Source organism: Schistocerca cancellata, chromosome 2 (genome assembly GCF_023864275.1).
Source record: "Schistocerca cancellata isolate TAMUIC-IGC-003103 chromosome 2, iqSchCanc2.1, whole genome shotgun sequence".
Classification (NCBI taxonomy): domain Eukaryota; kingdom Metazoa; phylum Arthropoda; class Insecta; order Orthoptera; family Acrididae; genus Schistocerca; species Schistocerca cancellata.
The window spans coordinates 563,367,553-563,386,765 of NC_064627.1; the positions used below are offsets into that span (position 1 = coordinate 563,367,553).

The following is a 19,213-nucleotide window of genomic DNA, read 5'->3' on the forward strand; positions in this document are numbered from 1 at the left end:
AATTTCTTTTTGCAATTTTTTCCAGCCCAAACTGTGTGCTCCATCATTAATGTCCTCACTGTTGGTGGAACATTAAACCCTAATATACTTTCATTTCATTTTGTGTGTACATGTTACTAGGTTCTGCAATTTTCACAGGCTACATGCTGCACTTCAGTTACATTAAGAAATTTGTAACTGGCTGCTTATAAAAAGTTTCTGCATACTATAGCTGATGAAATTTACTTACAAGAAACCCCTTGAATGAGATGTCACAAAATGCCAATAATGTTTATGGCATTCAACACTCCACATATTGTCTTCCATGCAACCACAATACTGGCTGCTAATGGCAACAGGGGGCAGGAGAGAAGATATCCAATGATGAGAATAGCATGAGGTTACAGAGCATAGTTGAAATGCTTACTCAATGAGTCGTTCATAACAGTACTAGTTTGTTGATGCAAAGCATGGCAATTGCAAAAACAAACAAAGCAAAAAATGGTTCAAATGGCTCTGAGCACTATGGGACTTAACATCTGTGGTCATCAGTCCCCTTGAACTTAGAACTACTTAAACCTAACTAACCTAAGGACATCACACACATCCATGCCCGAGGCAGGATTCGAACCTGTGACCATAGCGGTCTCGCAGTTCCAGACTGTAGCACCTAGAACCGCTCGGCCACTCCGGCTGGCTAAACAAAGCAAACATTGTATTATATATACAACAACAGTTCCAAAAGTTGACACTTCATCAGAAAGGAACCCAAGGAATTTCTCATGAGAAAGAAGTGACAGATGAAATATTAGCATAGTCAGTGGGACATGTGGCATCCTGTATCCTTGACTGTGTGGACAATGTACATGAGGAGTGCAATGATTACAATGTGTGCCTAACAAGTGAAAGCGATATTGAAACAGGAGTCAACTATGTAGTTCATCATCCTTGTTGGACAGGGAGCCATAAATCCCCTCTCCACTGAAACATAGTAAAGGACAATTTTTGTCCAAGGAGCAGGTATTAAACATAACTATGTACATGGAAGATCATCCGCAGCATAGTAAAAAAATAGTTATGAACAGATTTTGAATAAGTTTGCAGCAATATGACCAAGTGGTGCATAAGGAAAACTTTGGATATTCAGGGCAAGACAAGGCTCACTTGTTACAAAAACTGGTGTTTTTCTATTTCAGGGATGCTCGATAGAGTTTACAAGATGTGCATGATAGTGACCTACTATGTGACCTACTATGCCCATCAAATTGTGCATGACATAGATTACAAAGATTTCAAGTGAAGCAGTGGATGGTTACACAACTTCAGACAGTGGTACAGAATTGGAAGATGTAAGATAATGAAATTTCAAACAAAGCCACAACTTGATGATGCACAGCTGTGGAATCTGCTCAAAAATGTGTAGATGTGATAAACAAACTTATCGCATCATTCAGTAATGAATTTGTGTTCAACTCCAACCAATCGGGATTTGAAGAGGAGATGCATATGGAAGGAACCCTGAAAATTATAGGTACCAAGAGAGCAGTATCACAATCAACAAACATCAATGCCTTAACACATTCATATACAATTATGCCAACTGTTAATATGGATGGTAAACTGGCTGGAAAGTTACTTATTGTGCCGTGAGAAAATTCTTTCTTGTGTGCATGATCTTGCAAGGGCAGTAAGGAATATTTACATCACAGCAAGCAAGAGTGGGAAAATGAACATAAGAGAACTGCAGCTATGGTATGAGCACAGCTTTTGACCAATACATGCTCAAAATAACTTGCTGTTGCTTGATTCCTGGTCTGTGTGTAAAAATTGTACTCCTTTAGAGCAACTACCCCTCCTGAAAAGTGTGTGGCACTGCAGTTCATACCACCTGGAACCACTGGACAAGTTCAGCCTCTGGATGTTTCTTTTTCCCATTGCACTATCTGCAGCTACACCTTGAAGGACAGCCAATTTCACAATAATCTCCATGAAAGACTGTTTCAGATTTGGTCACATTCCATCAGTTCTCCTCACCCTGCTACACCAATATGATTCCATATGCATTCTTTAAGAGTGGATACCTAGCTCAACATTGTACATGGTTTGTTAACTCCTAAGCAGTTCACCTTCAATCTCAGTGGTGTGAACCTTTGTGATTGCTGTGGCACATCATGTTTCATTTGGTTTTCATGGTATAAGTTAACGGTTTGTTTTGAATATTTCTAAAATGTCAACAATATCAGTTCTGTGAAGTGCAATACATGCACCCCATAGACGATTGATCTCTGCACCTCCTGTACACTCATTTTCTGTCACCCTCCTGGTGCATATGATGAGTCATTACCAGCTAATGTCATAGTTGTTAACACAACACTTTCAAATGAGCCTTACTGAAGATTGAGCTTGTGACCTCACAGTCAAGGGGTTCCTTGTTAGAACAGACATGTAAAATCTTGTTAGTTATATTCTTATTGGAATGAAAATTTCCGTCAAATTTTGAACTGCACAAGCACAGTTCGATTTTGATTTTTATGGCCTTTTATTTAATTTCTGTGTTCATTTATTTTTTTTTTATTTATTGTTTCCAGCCTGATCCAATGGTTGATGATCTGAAAACACTGTTACGTTCAAAAATAAAACTTGATCCTGATGTTGGAGCTGTAATTGTTGCATATGATGATCATATCAGCCTTCCAAAGATTATTAAGGCGGCAACTTATGTAAAAGATCCCAAATGCTTGTATCTGGGCACTAGTGCAGAAGGACGGAAGATAATAAAGGGAGACTTTTCTGTCCCAGGTTTGGCAGTATTTAGTTTCTTAACCTTCTACTTTATTAATTACTATTTTTCTTTAAATAAGATGATTTATTCCTATTAATGTTTTGTGCTGTATATTCAGCTTCTTTGTTATAATTTGTTTACCAAAAGAAAACCAAACACTGTGAATAGAGTTCTGTAACTTTTTGCTTTTATTACAAATACTAAATGAATAGAAATGTAATTCTACACTTTTATTTGATAGCTCAGGAGCAGGAATTTTTTTCTGGGAACTTAGAGATTTACATAATTCCAACATTTTGTTGGTATCAGGATTGGCAGCCCAATAGCTTTGTAATTTGTTAATTAAGGTTTCCATCAGAGATCAAATAATGTAGGAGATAAGCTACAACTCTGTCTCACTACTCCTTCACTTTGAACATGCATGAATCACCATTTAAAAAATCAGTTCACCACAAATAACCATTTAAGATATCATAATTCAGTTTTCAGCCAGGTTAACTGTGTAAAAGATCTCACTAAGAAAAATATAGTCCCGAAAATATTGGTATCAGCTTCGCTTTTTCAAACCAAATTGTAGTAATTTCTGTTGCTAGTATTGAAGATCTGAAAGGGAGGAATTCAATGTTGTTCACTCTTCAAAATGCAGATACTGGTTTCAGAGTAATTAAAATATTTCAGACTTAGGATTTATCTGTTTTCAACATGGAACCAATTGTTTTCTTGTGGAAATTCATGATTCCATTCCCAAATGTATCACAAGGAATAGGAAACAGTGTTGTACTTCCAAGTGTGAGTATAAAAGGATTACAGATGAAATGGAGCTTTCATTCTGTCTTTGTCATTCATGTGTGTCGAGTGTGGTTAGTTAAAAAAAATATCTTTCATTTACCAAGAGAAATAGGTATGTCACTTCTCTGTAAGGAATGTAATGAGAACAGTTGAGTTGTATGCACAAAGGTATCCCAACAGATGATGTCCAACAAGACTGACAATTCACCAAATATGTAAACAGTTGTTATTGGAAGGGTACTGGAGTAAAGAACAAGAGTGCATTGTGTGGAGGGAACAAACTAGATGTTGTTCAGAATTGGCAATTTCTACAAAGACATCTCATTACTGATGAAACTACCTTTATATATCATGGAAAGCAAATGTAAGAAATGTGCATTATTGGGTAGCTGAATTGACACCGACTCAGGCAGGTTTTACACCAGAGGCAGTGGAATGTAAACATTATTCTAGATCATCACATGGTATCGGGTGTGCTGCCAGTGGTCTGCATCTCCCCACACAACATTTCGATGTTGTAACTCAGCATCTTCTTCACGTGTTTCCTGTGACTGCTCGACAAGCTGATTGTGTCCCATATTTATGCCTGGGCAGTGTCTGGTGTTCCCTACACTGTCCTCACCTGCTGCGGCTGTTTCTGGTAGTGCTCTTTACCTCTAGGCATTCCTCTTCCATCGGAGTCTGTTTCTACTATTTTCCCTGGTGGCTGCTGTGCCAAGGCATTCCCTACCATGTCTGAGCCCATGCTGCAAACGTTTCTTATGCTGTTGGCAACTGCTCTGGCTTGCTATCATGCCAGTGTCTTTCTCCTGGCCTTGTGGATTCCGTAGGTCCCTACAAGGTGCCCAGTCTGCTGAATCAGGCTGCTATGGGAATTGTGTATTCTGTCCATGGATGCCTCAGCAATCTCTCACAGTGGTGGCTGCCATCTGGAGTTCTGTACTGTGTCTGCTCCTAGGATGTCTGGTGCCTTAGATTTTCGGTGGTTGATGTTGTTCCCTCTCCTATCCTTGAGCACTATAGCTGTCTCCCAAGGAGGTAGCTGCTGCGTGGTGCTCCATAAGAGAGTTGATACCTTGTTATCCAAGGTTCATTACCAGGGAAAGGAACTATTTTCCATTGTTTCATTAGTAATACTGAAGCCAGATTCCACGCTGCACTGATCTGGTGTCCTGCTTCCTCGTTGATGAGGTTCTCTGTCATCTTGATTTCAATAGATTCAGTAATCACACTATCCCCAAATTTGTGGGTCTGAACCAGGATCCTGGTTTTATCAAATGGATTGTATTTTCAAGTTTCAGGCAATGTTCTACTACTGCTGATGTAGTGGCCTGTCATAGTCTGGTATGTCTTTGGTGTTCTTTGCATCGGATTTCAACTGTTCAGATGGTTTGACTGATTTTAGGCATGCCACTTTGCAATTTCCATGAAAATGCTATGAGACAGCCATCTGGACGCCCTATTAATAATTTTGCTTATGTCTTGACCACGCTTTTATTTTTCACCAAACTTATGCATTTCACCTTTCCGTCATTTTCAAAGCATTGCTACATTGGTTGTATAAAAACATTAGATACATTGTATCATGTCAACATTCTCAAGGTCAAGACAAGTGCTCAAGAATGTTGACGTGATACAGTGTATCTAATGTTTTATATCACTGACAAAGAAATGCCTTTGAAAATGATGGAAAGATGAAATGCGTAAGGTTGATGAAAAATAGAAGTGTGGTCAAGACATAAGTAAAGTTCTTAAAAGTACATACCACATTCACAAGGTATATGGTAGATACCAGTTTTCCGTAACCGCAGATCATCTTTGTCCATTCCAAAGAGCGCCCAGATCTCCTGAGGTGGGCAGAACACACGTCTGATTTTGTGTTTCTTGAGTATACTGCTGATGTTAGCAGATATAGTCCCTGCACACAGTAGAAAGGCCACCCTCCTGGTCTCTTATTCTTGTTCTTCTCCTGTTATATCATGTCATCTGGTGGGATGTAGTGCTTTGCAGATGTCATTGTTGAGTACCCATTGCCTGTAAACACTTGCTATAGATTTCCTAACTCTGCTGCCAATCTGCCCGAGTCAGACAATGTCTTTGCTTGGTATATAAGTGTTCTCAGTACCCCATTTACCCCGTTCTTCTGTGACAGATAATGGCAGTTGTCGACCTGTAGATACAAGTCAGTGCCTGTTTGTTTCGTATACACACTGTGGCCTAATGTGCCATCTGTTTTCCTTTTCACCAGGACATCGAAGAATGGAAGTTGACCATCATTCTATAGTTCCATTATGAACTTAAGGTGGGGGTGTGTCGAGTTCAGATGGTCAAGTAACACATCCAGTCTTTTCCAACCATGTGCCCAAGTGACGAATGTGTCATCAACATACCTGAACAAATAGGTCGACTGATAGGCAGTAGTCATAAGTGCCTCATCCTTGAATCTCTCCGTAAACAGATTCTCACTACCAGAGATAATGTGCTACCCATCACCACTCCTTCAGTCTGTTCATAAAATTGGCCTCCACATATAAAGTAAGTCAATGTTAAAATTTGCTTGAAAAGGTCTAGCAGAACTCCATTAAATCTCTCACTGATTAAATTGAATGTGTCCTGAAGTGGTACCCTCTTGAACAGAGACACAACATCAAAGGTGACCACGATGTCTGTGTTCAAGGTTTGCAGGTTTTGAGGTGTCCCAACCAAGCCTGAGGAATTATAGATGTGGTGGATGCACTTTACCACATATGGTGCTAACGTCTTCTTAAAGTAAGTGGCTGTAGGATAGGTGGCTGCACTAATAATGCTTATGATTGTGCTAAGTGGTATATCCTCTTTAAGGACCTTGGGTACTCCATATAGTCTGGGTGATACTGGTGCATTAGCTTTCAGTTGCTTGACAACCTTCTCAGGCCATCCTGTTTCCTTAAGAAGAGCCCTGATTTTCCAGTTCACTGTATTGGTGGGGCCTTTCCATTTGATTGTAAGCAGGGTTCTTTAAAAGTTGACAGATCTTCTGGTCATAGTTGGTCTTCAGCAATAATACAATAGAGTTCCCCTTGTCCGTCAGTAACATCACTAAGTTTTCATCTTTCCACAAACTCTTGATGGCCATCCTTTCATCTCTTAAGATGTTTGGCTTGAATGGCTTGGCTCTGGTGAGTACACTGCACATCTCTCTCTGAATCTCCTTTGCAACACTTGGTGTTTTGGTAGAGCGTTGACCACCTGTTCCATAAAGCTGATGAAGGTCTTTAGGAGTGACTGAAAATTTGAGGCCCCTTCTGAGTGCTTTTAAGGTGGCATCGTCCTGTGTGCGAACACTCAGATTTACCACCTTGTGAGTATCATGTGTTTGTTGCACTCTTTTACTCATCCGCTCAAGTTTTGCCAGTTATCAAGCCATAACATTGTGTTTGATGCATGCAGCGAGTGATTATAAGGTACCATCCATCCTTTCCCAGTCCTCTGTTGGTAAGTTGTTTTCCGAGTCCAGATGCAGGTATAGTAGCTCCCTGGGGGTGACATCCAGTCTATGCTGCATATCACAAAATCTTTCCCTTACTAGGTCCATACTGGCACAATGCTTGCTCCTATTAGCTGTCTTAGCTATTATATGGTGTGTAATTTTGGCAGATACAGGCATCACGTTTGCAGCATATGGGAATGCCCTGGTGGGTGCAGGTGTGGACCCAGTAGGGAATGCCTTGGCATGGGTGCAGACAGAAGACAGAACACCCAGAGATAAATAGCACCACCAGAAATGGCCGCAGCAAGTGTGGACAGTGTAGGACACCAGACACCACCCAAGCATAAATATGGGACATGGCCAGCTTGCTGACCAGTTGCAGTAAACACCTAATGAAGATGCAAAGTTACAACATTGAAATATTGTGTTGGGAAGATGCAGACCACTGGCAGTACACCTGATTCCACAATATAACACCGAATTGCCAGGAAAGTCTAAGAAATTACATTGCAAGACACTATGTGGAGGAAATGTGCAAGAAGATGAAGCTATTGGAAAAGCTATGACAGCACAAATAGATGATGGTGAGATATCTCAGTTTCCTATTTAGGTGCAGAGGAGGAGACGTGGTGCCTGTTTTTGCAAAAATTAAACACCATATAACATCTAAGACAGCTAATAGAATCAAGCAACATGCCAGTACAACTGTGGTAAGGGAAAGGATCTGTGATATACAGCATACACTGGACATCACATCCAGGGAGCTACAAATGCCTGCATCTTGACTTGGCAATCAACTTACCACCAGTGGACTGGGACAGGATGGTCAGTATCTCATGGGCACTGGCCAAGTACATCAACCACTGTGCTAAAGCTCCACAACTGGCAAAATTTGAGTGCATGACTAAAAGAGTGCAACAAACACACGATCTGAGTGGTCACAAACTGGATGATGCCTCCATAAAAGTACTCAGGACAGACCACAATTCTGCAGTGACTCCTAGAGACCTACCAGTTTCCAGTTTCATCAGCTCTGTGGAGTAGATGGCCAACACTCTACCATCAAGTGTTGCAGAAGAGATTCGGAGAGGGATGTGGAGGGTGCTCACCAGAGCCAGGCCATCGAAACCAACATGTCAAGAACCAAGAGGATGGCTCTCAAGAGTTTGTGGGAAGATGAAAAGTTAACGGTGTTACCAGCAGACAGGGGAATGCTACTGTAGTACTGCTGAAGACTGACTATGGCCAGAAGATCTGTCAACTTTTAGAGGACCCTCATTTTAATCAACTAGACAAAGACCCCACCAATGGAGAGGACAGGAAAACCAGGGCTCTCTTTAAGGATACAGGATGGCCTGAGAAGGCTGTCAAGCAGCTGAAAGCTAAAGCACCAGTATCACCCACACTATATGGATTACCCAAGATCTGTAAATAGGATATACCACTTTGTCCAATTGTAAGCAATATTGGTGCAGCCATCTAACCTACAGCCAGCCAGCTTAAAAAAATGTTAGCAACATGTGTGGGGAAAGTGTATCCACCACATCTGTAACTCCTCAGACTTTGTGGAACACCTCAAAAACCTATGAATCTCGAACACACACATCATGGTGTGCTTTGATGTTATGTGTCTGTTCATAAGGGTACCACTTTAGGGCACACTCCATTAAATCAGTGAGAGATTTGCTGGAGCTCTGGTGGACCTTTTCAAGCATATTTTAACATCTACTTATTTCCTATGTGGAAGTCAATTTTATGAAGAGTGGAGGAGTGGTGGTGGATAGCCTCTTATCTCCAGTAGTGGCAAATCTGGAGAGATTCAAATATGAGACACTTATGACTACTGCCTACCAGCTGACCTGTTTCTTCAGGTATGCTGATGACACATTCATCATTTGGGCACGTGGTTGGAAAAGACTGGACAAGTTCCTTGACCATCTGAACTCGAGACACCCCAATATTAAGTTCACAATGCAACTAGAGAATGATAGTCAACTTCCATTCATGGATGCCCTGGTGAAAAGGAAGACAGATGGCACATTAGGCCACAGCATGTATAAGAAACCAACACACACAGACTTATATCTACAGCTGCCATCAACCAGCGCATTAGAATGGGTACTGAGAACACTTGTGCACTGAACCAAGACACTGTCCGACTCAGGCAGATTGACAGCAGAGTTAGAACAGCTATAGCAAGTGTTTACAGACAATGGGAACTCAACAGTGACACCACAAAGTGCTACATCCTACCATATGACTTGATATAATGGGAGAAGAACAAGAAGAAGAGACCAAGAGAGTGGCCTTTCTACCGTATGCAGGGCCTATATCTGCTAACATCAGTAGGATCTTGAAGACACACAAAATAAGAAGTGTGTTCTGCCCACCTCAGAAGATCAGGGCACACCTTGGAATCATCAAAGATGATCTTGGGTTAAGGAAACCTGGTATCTGCCATATACCTTGTGAATGTTTTATGTCTTACATCAGTCAAATCACCCAAACAGTTGAAATTAGACATAAAGCACACCAAAGACGTTCCAGGCTATGACAGGCCACTAAATTAGCAGTAGCAGAACAATGCATGAAACTTGAACATGCCATGCATTGTGATCAAACCGGGATCCTCGTTCAGAACCCAGATTTTGGGATAGTGTGATTACTGAATCTATCAATCAATGTTAACAACCGGGGAGCAGGATACCAGATCAGTAAAGCGTGGAATCCAGCTTTAGAATTACTAAAGAAACAATGGCAAAAGTTCCCTTGTCTGGCAATGAAATCAGACAACAAGGGGCATAATTAACATGATTGAATCTCTCATAGAGCAGCAGGTGGCAGTTACCGCTTCGGGAGAGAACTGTAATGCTCAAGGACAAGAAAGTGAACAACATCAACACCCAAAACCTCAGGTACTGCACATCCTTTGAGCAGACACATTACAGAACTCCAGATGGTGGCCACCATGGTGAAAGATTGCTGCAGCATTCATGAACTGAATATACAATTCCCACAGCAGGCCGATTCGGCAGACAGCACACTTTGTAGGGACTTACCAAACCCACAAGGCCAGGAAAATGACAGGGGCATGATAGAAAGCCTGAGCAGTCACCAACAGCATAATAAACGTTTACAGCATGTTGATAGACCTGGGAATGCACCTGGTACGCATGGACATTGTAGGGAATGCCTTGGCACCGCTGCTACTGGGGAAAACAGCAAAAATGAGTACAGATGGAAGATGGAACACCTAGAGATAAATAGCACTGCCAGAAATGGCCACAGCAGGTGCAGATAGTGCAGGGAACACCAGACACTGCCCAGCCATAAATATGGAACAGGTTCAGCTTTGTAACCAGTCACAGGAAACACCTGATAAAGAAGCTGAGTTACAACATCGAAATAATGTGTTGGGAAGACGCAGACCACCAACAGTACACTCAATTCCACAACATGACACCAAACTGCTGGGAAAGTCTAAAAAATACATTATTCAAGATGATTGTACAGTATATGATTGGTTCTTCCTTCATTGAATAAACTTTAATGAGTAAAAGACACCCACAGATTCTTACTTAAGTGCTATCAGTTCCCTTAGAGGAAGTACCACTTTAAATAATGAGATGTTTGTGGTATCAGCACAATGGGTGCCCAATTCACTACTCACATGTAGCTAGGAACATGCTCACATAGCTTTTTCCTGGTGGCTGGATAGGATGTGAATCCATTATCAATTGGTGTGCACAGTCCTCTGATTTAACAGCATTGGACATTTTAATGTAGGGTAAACTCTAAGATGAAGACTGTCAAGGAGGATTTAAAACATCACTTTGTTGCTGCATGTAAAATGATATAAAAGGAATCTTTTTGGTCTTTCCAGAAGTCCTCACACCAGGAAATGCAAATGTGTATTTTAGTGTAGATGATGGACATTTTGATCAGTTGGTGACAAACAGAATTTTAAGGTATGTGGCTCCCTTTCTGTTCCTGTTCTGATGTAATTTTTTTTGGGAAGCAATTATTTTAAAATCTTTATACATCAGTTTCCTGTTCTACAAATCCATTAAGTTTTTTATGTACACCTTTCTTTCAAGACTCTGGCAGAAACAAAAGCATGACTTTCACCCTAGTTAACTGGTGAATCATTCTTAGATGTCACACCCTTTTCCTTCCAGTTGGATGTTGGTACAGCCACATGTAGTCAAATGTTATGAACTGTAGTGACTGCCTGATAGAAGGCTTCTGCCAATTTTCTGACTCCTCCATCTAAGGCTCTGTCATAGTTCTCATCCCAGAAGTCCAACTTAACCTCCAATCCCTACTGGAATCCTTAGACCCACCTCAGGATCTCTCCCCTAAATCCATCTCCTTCCTCACCCAAATAATACCTCATGCCACACACATTCTACATGCCAACCAAAATTCACAAACCCAACAAATCTGGACAACCCATTGTAGCTAGACATTGTGCTGCCACTGAAAGAATTTCCACTCTTGTCAACCAACAGCTCCAACCCATTGCCTGTAGCCTAACCTCACACATCAAAGGTACTAATGACTTCTTTCACTGCACTCTACTATTCCCACCCCTTTACCATCTGTATCCCTGCTCATCATTGTTGATGTGTTCTCCATATATACCAGCATTCCCCATGCCCATGGCCTTGCAGTTATCAAATCCTACCTCTCTTCACTCGAATCCCACTACCTCATTCCTCATACACCTTACCAACTATGTACTCAAACACAATGACTTCTCGTTTGAGGGGAAGGTGTATAAACAAATCCATGAGACAGCCAAGCACATCTGCATAGCACCCTCCTGTGCCCACTGTTTATTGGTCACCTAGAGGAAACCTACCTGGCCCCCCAAAACCCCTTGTCTGGTACTAGCCCATTGATGATATTGTTATGATCTGACTAAAGGCCGAGACACCCTATCCTCATTCCACCACAACCTCAACCCCTCTCCCATCCATTTCACCTTATCCTCCTCAGCCCAACAAGTCACCTTCTCCATCCACACCTCTGTCCATATTGAAACCCATTAACTGCCAACAGTACCTGCATTTGACAGGTGTCACCTCTTCCACTCTAAAATAAATAAATGCTCCAATACAGCCTGGCCACCTGTGGATGGCATATCTGCAGTGATGAGAATCCCATTGCCAACTACTCTGAAAGGCATGAGAGCCTACACAGACAGGCACTGAGCCCCACACTTAGCCCACAAACACCCCCAAACTTATCCCACAAACACCTCTAATCCTGCCTACAAAGAATCACTCCTTTTCATCACTCAGTACCACCCTGGACTGGAGTAGCCGAAACATATCCATTGCCAGATCTTTGTTTATCTATCATCATGCCTGGAAATGAGGAAAACCCCTCCTAAATTGGTATCCCATCACCTAGTCAACCTACATAAAATCTTGGTCCATCCCTATCCCTCTCTCACTCCCAGCCACTTGCATCAGGGTTCATAGGCCTATGGAAGACCCAGGTGCAAGACCAGCCCAGTTTACCCATCCAACACTTCCTAGTCCAGTCCTGTCACAGGCTTATCCTATCCCATCGGTGGCGGGGCACATTTGAAAGAACTCTTGTCGTGTACCAACTCTGCTGCAATTACTGCACAACTTTTTGTATTGTCGTGACAACCAAGCAGCTGTCCACCAGAATGCCACTGCCAAACTGTGGCTGAGAACAAAGTTGACTACAGAGTTTCACAACATGCTACTGAGCACAGCACACTAAAATTCAGTGGCTGCTTCATGAGCATGCCATCTGGATCCTTCCCTGCAGCATCAATTTTTGCAAACTACGTAGATGGAAGTTAACCTCCCATGATCCTGCTGGTCTCGCTCTCTGCTAATTGACTGTCCTCACACTCTCTGCCCAACATTTTCTGTCCTTTCATCCCTCCTAAAATCCAAGCCTCCATGTCACCTTAATAATGTGCCACACTTCACCAGCTCCACTATCCATTTATCACATGCCTAGCCCCTGCACCTGTCACTGCTACCTCCTGCATTACCAGCCAGCACATCTGCTGCCTTCCTTTGACCCATTAGCAGCCCAACCCCATCTCTTTCTTCCTCTAGCCATAGTACATGACGCAATCCCACCTGACCCTAGCGCACCTGCCAAACCGCAACCCCGGAATTAACCTGGCCGGTAACATTTTAGCGAGTATAGGTGCATATTCTCAGGCTGACTGTACCTACTATCAACAACAAATACAGTATGGCTGTACAGTTTATAGTTAGTTTGATAGAACTTAACAGTTGTGTCTGTACATATATTTTTCCTGTTGTAGCACATTACATAATACACATTATTTTATGAGCAGTGTCAAATGCTTTTCATACACGACTCATAATAGAGTGAGGAAAGAATGGCTGTTACTGCTTCTGTTGAGTGGAGAGGAGCCTCTTGTAGCTGTAGATGTGGGAACATGCAGCAGTCCTCAGCAGTTAGGAGGCCTAGGTCATTTGCAAAATCTGACAGAAAGAGGAAAGTCCTGCTGCTAGGTAGTTCACATGGTAGAGGTGTGGGCCAGCAGTTGCAGGAAGTGTTGGGGCGTGAGTACCAGGTCACCAGCATTGTGAAGCCTAGTACAGGGTTGGCTCAGGTGACTGACAGCATAGGGGAGCTAAGTAAGAATTTTATGAAGGAGGGTCAGGTAGTCATAGTGGGTGGAGCAGGGAACAGTCTTGATAGGGACAGGGAATACGATATAGGTGGCGAGGAGGTAAAGATAGCTACTCAAACTGGTGGTATTAATGTGCATTTTGTGCAACTGTTTCAGCATCATGATCGGCCTCATCTTCATGTGGCTGTTAGGCGCATTAACATGGGGCTGTAGAGGGCGCTGATGGCAGAGGGCATGGGTCACATTTCAGTGGTGCCAGTTAGGTCCATCAGTAGATCGGGTTTCACTAGGCGAAGTCTGCACCTCAATAGTTATGAGAAGGGGAGGCTGGTAAAGCTTATAGGTGACAGTGTAGTGGGTGGTGATAGGATCACTCATGGAAAAATTCCTGTAGTAGTTGGTGTTAGAGTTGCACCTCTTTTAGATTGAAGTCAGTTGATAGGTATACGTGCTTAAAGGAAGTCCCTCTAACTAAGGGCTCACCTTCAGGGGATGTCATGTTTCCAAATAATGAAGGAATTGGCATATTCCATCAGAATATAAGAGATATTAGAGATGAAGTTAGTGAACTGCTTATAGATGTTGACTCTGAAATTATTAGCATGTCGGAGCGCCACTTAAATAATTTGACAATTCAGAGGCTCCCTTTAGCAGGATACAGATTAGCTGGCTGATTTTCAAGGAGTTCCTTGCAGGGTGGGGGAGTGGCTATGTACATAAAAAAACAGTATTTCATTTGAGTCCATAGGTGTATCACAGCACTGCACTGAACAGATATCTGGATGTTATGAAGAATTTTTGTTGTTTATTGGTCCCCTAACTCTGACTTCAGAGCATTTCCACTCAAGCTAGAGAGGGTTCTTGATTCACTTTGTAGGAAGTGCCAGATATTAATAATATGGGGTGACTTCAATATAAATTTTGTACATGACGGTGCAAGAAAAAGGATGTTGTAAATTCATATGATCTGATGCAGATTGTGTTTTTTTCCAACTATGGTGCAGGGGGAAAAGCAGCACACTGATAGACAATATTTTATTCATTCTTCATTACTAGATCGGCATTCTGTTAGTAAAAGGGTGAATGGCCTTTCGGACCATGATGTATGAGTTTTAACACTAAAAGCCTTTTGTACTCAAACAGATGTCACATGTAATTACAAACTATGTAGGAAAGTTAATCCAACAGCAGTAGAGAGTTTTTTAAACCTTGTCAAGGAACAAGAGTGGCAGGATGTTTATAGTGCTGATAACATAGATGATAAATATAATGCTTTCCTTAACACATTTCTCATGCTCTTTGGGAGTTGCTTTCCATTAGAATGTTATAAATGGGGTACAATCAGTAATAGGCAGCCGGGGTATGGCTATCATGTAGACCAAAGCGGGAATTATATAAAAATGTTCGAAGTAGTCACAATCATGCTACAGTAGCCCATTACAAACAGTATTGTAAGGAGCTTAAAACATTATTAGGAAGGCAAAGAGTATGTGGTATGCAAATAGAACAGCTAATTCACAGGATAAAATTAAAACCATATTGTCAGTTGTGAAGGAAGTGTCTGTCAGCAGCACTAGGTCAATGATATAAAGTCAGTTCGTAGTAAAAATATTTCTGTTACTGATAAATAAAATTTATGTACACTGTTTAACAGTGATTTTCTGAGCATTGCAGGTGAATTAAATAAAAATTTAGTTTCTACATGGAATCATGTAACTTACTTGGCAAATGCCTTTCTGAGATTGATGTCTGTAATACTCCTCTGTGATACAGACAAGGGAGAGATTAAGTCAATAATTAAATCATTGAAGGCTAAACATTCTCTTGGTTATGATGGAGTGTAAGTACTGTGCTGCACATGTTAGCCCTGTATTTAGCCATATTTGTGATTTTTCCTTTAGGAAAGGTCAGTTTCCTGAACGGTTAAAGTACTTAGTGGTAAAGCCACTGTATAAAAAGGGAGAAAGGGCTAATGTAGACAATTTTAGATCTATCTCTATGCCATCAGTGTTTGCTAAAGTTATTGGAAAGGCTGTGTATGTAAGGATAATTGATAATTTTATATCAGACAATTTGCTATCAAATGTACAGTTCGGCTTTAGAAGTCGTTTAACAACTGAAAATGCTATATTCTCCTTTCTCTGAGAGGTACTGGATGGGTTAAGCAAAAGGTTTCAAATGCTAGGCATATTTTTTGATTTAACTAAGGTGTTTGATTGTGTTGACCACAAAATATTACTCCAGAAGTTAGACCATTACAGAACTTGAGGAGTAGCTCACAATTGGCTCACCTCTTACTTAAGCAACAGACAACAAAAGGTCATTATTCCACAATGTTGAGAATGGCTGTGATGTGGGTTCTGAGTGGGCTGTCAGTGAACAATTGCCTACCAATCGCTAAAGATACTGGTTACGGTAGGTTGTTATCAAAGTGGCCCATTACATTCATAGCTTTAATAAGTTTAAAAGTTCAATTGAAGCAGTTGAAATTATCCACACTGTAGTACAACCAACCAACATGAGCTGTTTTCTACATTTAAGACATCCTTGCTTGAACAGTTTAACATCAGTTGAGTTGTTTTGCACTGTACACTGCCTTATGCTAGAGTTACCTATGTATTTGTATTTATGTTTGCACTTTTCATTATGTGTTTCAGTTTGTTTTTAGAGGTTGAAAGGGAGTAGCATGGGGTCATCATGCAGCACACATAATTTGACTTATTAATTTCATGTGGTGAATGATTGTAACTTCTATATTGTTGATCCATGATCTGATAGTTGGATGACAAGTTGCATAGTATTCCATGAAATGTTTTTTTATAAGTACACTTTCCACTGGTGAAAGCATTGCAGTTTCTTGATTTCATGATAATACACAACTGATGTTTCACAAAATCACAGATGAAATTACAACAGGATGGAACACCATGAACCTGGTGAGTAACATTACATCTTCATTCAAGGTAGGCTACACAGTCACTGCACTTCCATTCCTGAGACACAGTCTTCGAAATAGGATCAGTGTTCCACGTGTTTCGAAGATGTGCCTGAAATGGTAATGTTGAGATCTGGAATAATAGTCACAGGGGTAGGTAGCATAAGTTCTGTGATTTTTTTGGAATAGAGTAAAACTTGTTCAAATTGGCACATAATTTGGAAATCTGCCCAAGTCGTGCAAGTATTTCAGTCCCAATGCATGCCATGTATGGAAGTGAAACATGGACGATAAATAATTTGGACAAGAAGAGAATGGAAGCTTTTGAAATGTGGTGCTACAGAAGAATGCTGAAGATTAGATGGGTAGATCACATATCTAATGAGTAAGTATTGAATAGGATTGGGGAGAAGAGGAGTTTGTGGCACAACTTGACTAGAAGAAGGGATCGGTTGGTAGGACATGTTCTGAGGCATCAAGGGCTCACCAATTTAGTATTGGAGGGCAGTGTGGAGGGTAAAAATCGTAGAGGGAGACCAAGAGATGAATACACTAAGCAGATTCAGAAGGATGTAGGTTGCGGTAGGTACTGGGAGATGAAGGGGCTTGCACAGGATAGAGTGGCATGGAGAGCTGCATCAAACCAGTCTCAGGACTGAAGACCACAACAACAACAACAGTAAATCTTGCTCAAATTGGCACATAATTTGGAATTCTGCCCAAGCCGTGCAAGTATTTCAGTCCCGATGCATTCAGTGCACTTTTATACGCTGATTTTTTGTATAAAGCGGAATGATGTACCTAATGCACAAATGGAAAGCAAATCTTATAGCATACTTAATAATATATTGTATAATGTGGGAAAGAGCCTATACAGTACTACTGCATTAAAGTTCATTAGTTATTCATGACTACAAGTTTGTTACTTTTAACACCTCTGTTAAGCGGCACAAAACCAAGAAAAGAGGTCCAGTGCAGCACCGCACTGCTGGTGTGGACCTAAAACCGCACCGCTCTGTGCAACAATGAATAAGTTACACTCAGTATTGGTACAGTATGTCAAAGGAAACGGTTCATTCATCAGCACTCTGTTTGTCAGCTTTCTTGTTTTCCTCATTACTGGCATGTGCCAGCACATGCAGGAATATTGTTGTGCATCTACCACACACTGCTGAAATTTGTGCAATGAGAGAAGTGGGTATTTTCCATTAAACAATGGTTTTAAATGGCAAGGTCATTATTTTCTGCCAGTTTCAGCTGACTAGTAGCACTTTAAGAGATACAGTAACATGATATCGCACAAATGGTATCTGTCATTAACGCTTAACAAAAAGGTTAATGTAATCGAGGCAAGCGAGAAAGACAAACTCTCTCTGCACAAAATTATGTTGTGCTTCAAATGTGGTAAAACACAAATTTATGAGACTAAGAAACAAGAATAAGATTCAGGATGAATGGATGAAAGGGAATGGGCAGATGAAAAGAAAGGTGAAGAAGACTGGAAATGAAGTAATTAAAGAAATAGTGTGGGAATGGTTCGTAAGTGCGTGGGCAAAAAAATTACCTTTATTTGGACCCATGTTGCAGAGTGAGGTTCTGAAAGTCACTAAAGAGCTTGGAATTAATAGAGTTTAAGGCATCCACAGGATGGCTGGACAGTTTCAAAGCTAGACACAACATCTTGTGGAATGAAGTGTGTGGGGAAGCTAAGGATGTGTAGAAAAGTGTAGCAACAGAATGGAAGACAATACTGTCCAACTTAATAGTGAATTATGACCCGAAAGACGTGTTGAATGCCGATGAAATGGGACTGTTTTATTGTGCTCTGCTTTCAAAATCACTAGCAATTCAAGGTGAAAACTGCACCAGCAGAAAAATGCCCAAGGAAATACTCGCTGTACTTCTGCATGGAAATATTTTAGGTTGAATGGAGAAGCCACTGGTGATTAGAAAGGCGACAAAACTGTGTCATTTCAAAAATGTAGCTGCCAGTAAGCTTCCAGTCACATGGCGAAACAATAAAAAGGCGTAGATGGTGAGTGGTCTTATGGAAGAATGGCTGGGCTCTTTCAATGTCAAACTGAAAAAAGGAAATCACCAAGTTCTCCTGTTTCTAGACAATGCAACCTGCCACCCAAAAGTAACATTATCAAATGTGGAATTGGCTTGGTTCCCTCCAGGTACAATCAGCCTCACGCAACCCATGGACCAGGGGGTTATTTACATATTCAAGTGTCATTATAGGCAATTACTGATGCAGTTTGTTATTCTCAGTGTTCAAGAAGCCAAAAGTGTATTTGCTCTTGCACGGTCAGTTTCTGTCCTGGATGTAGTAAACTGGATTGGCTTGACAGCAACGGAAATAAAACCCAAAACTGTCACCAAGTGCTTCAACAAAGTGGAGTTTGGGGGTCAAGAACAATACGCTTCTGTGTCCATCGAATTTCAAGAAAATGCAGCACAAATTGCAGAATTAATGAAAATGTGAAACATTTCATGTAGTGCAGATGATTACATTGGAAGTGATGACTTTCTGTCAACTTACTCCACTTTCACTTCAGCAAAAAATTTAATAGAAATCCACAACACAGAAGATGAAGA

At 41.1% G+C, this 19,213-nt stretch overlaps 1 protein-coding gene across 2 annotated transcripts in view; it reads left to right on the forward strand.

Annotated features, from left to right (window-relative positions):
• Window positions 1-19,213, forward strand: part of LOC126146847 (glycerol-3-phosphate phosphatase-like) — a 55,576-nt gene that overhangs the window by 28,545 nt on the left and 7,818 nt on the right. For both annotated transcript variants that reach the window (XM_049915648.1, XM_049915649.1), the window contains exon 4: window positions 2,568-2,778. In XM_049915648.1, coding sequence (XP_049771605.1) covers window positions 2,568-2,778 — 211 coding nt within the window. The remainder of the gene's footprint in view (window positions 1-2,567; window positions 2,779-19,213) is intronic.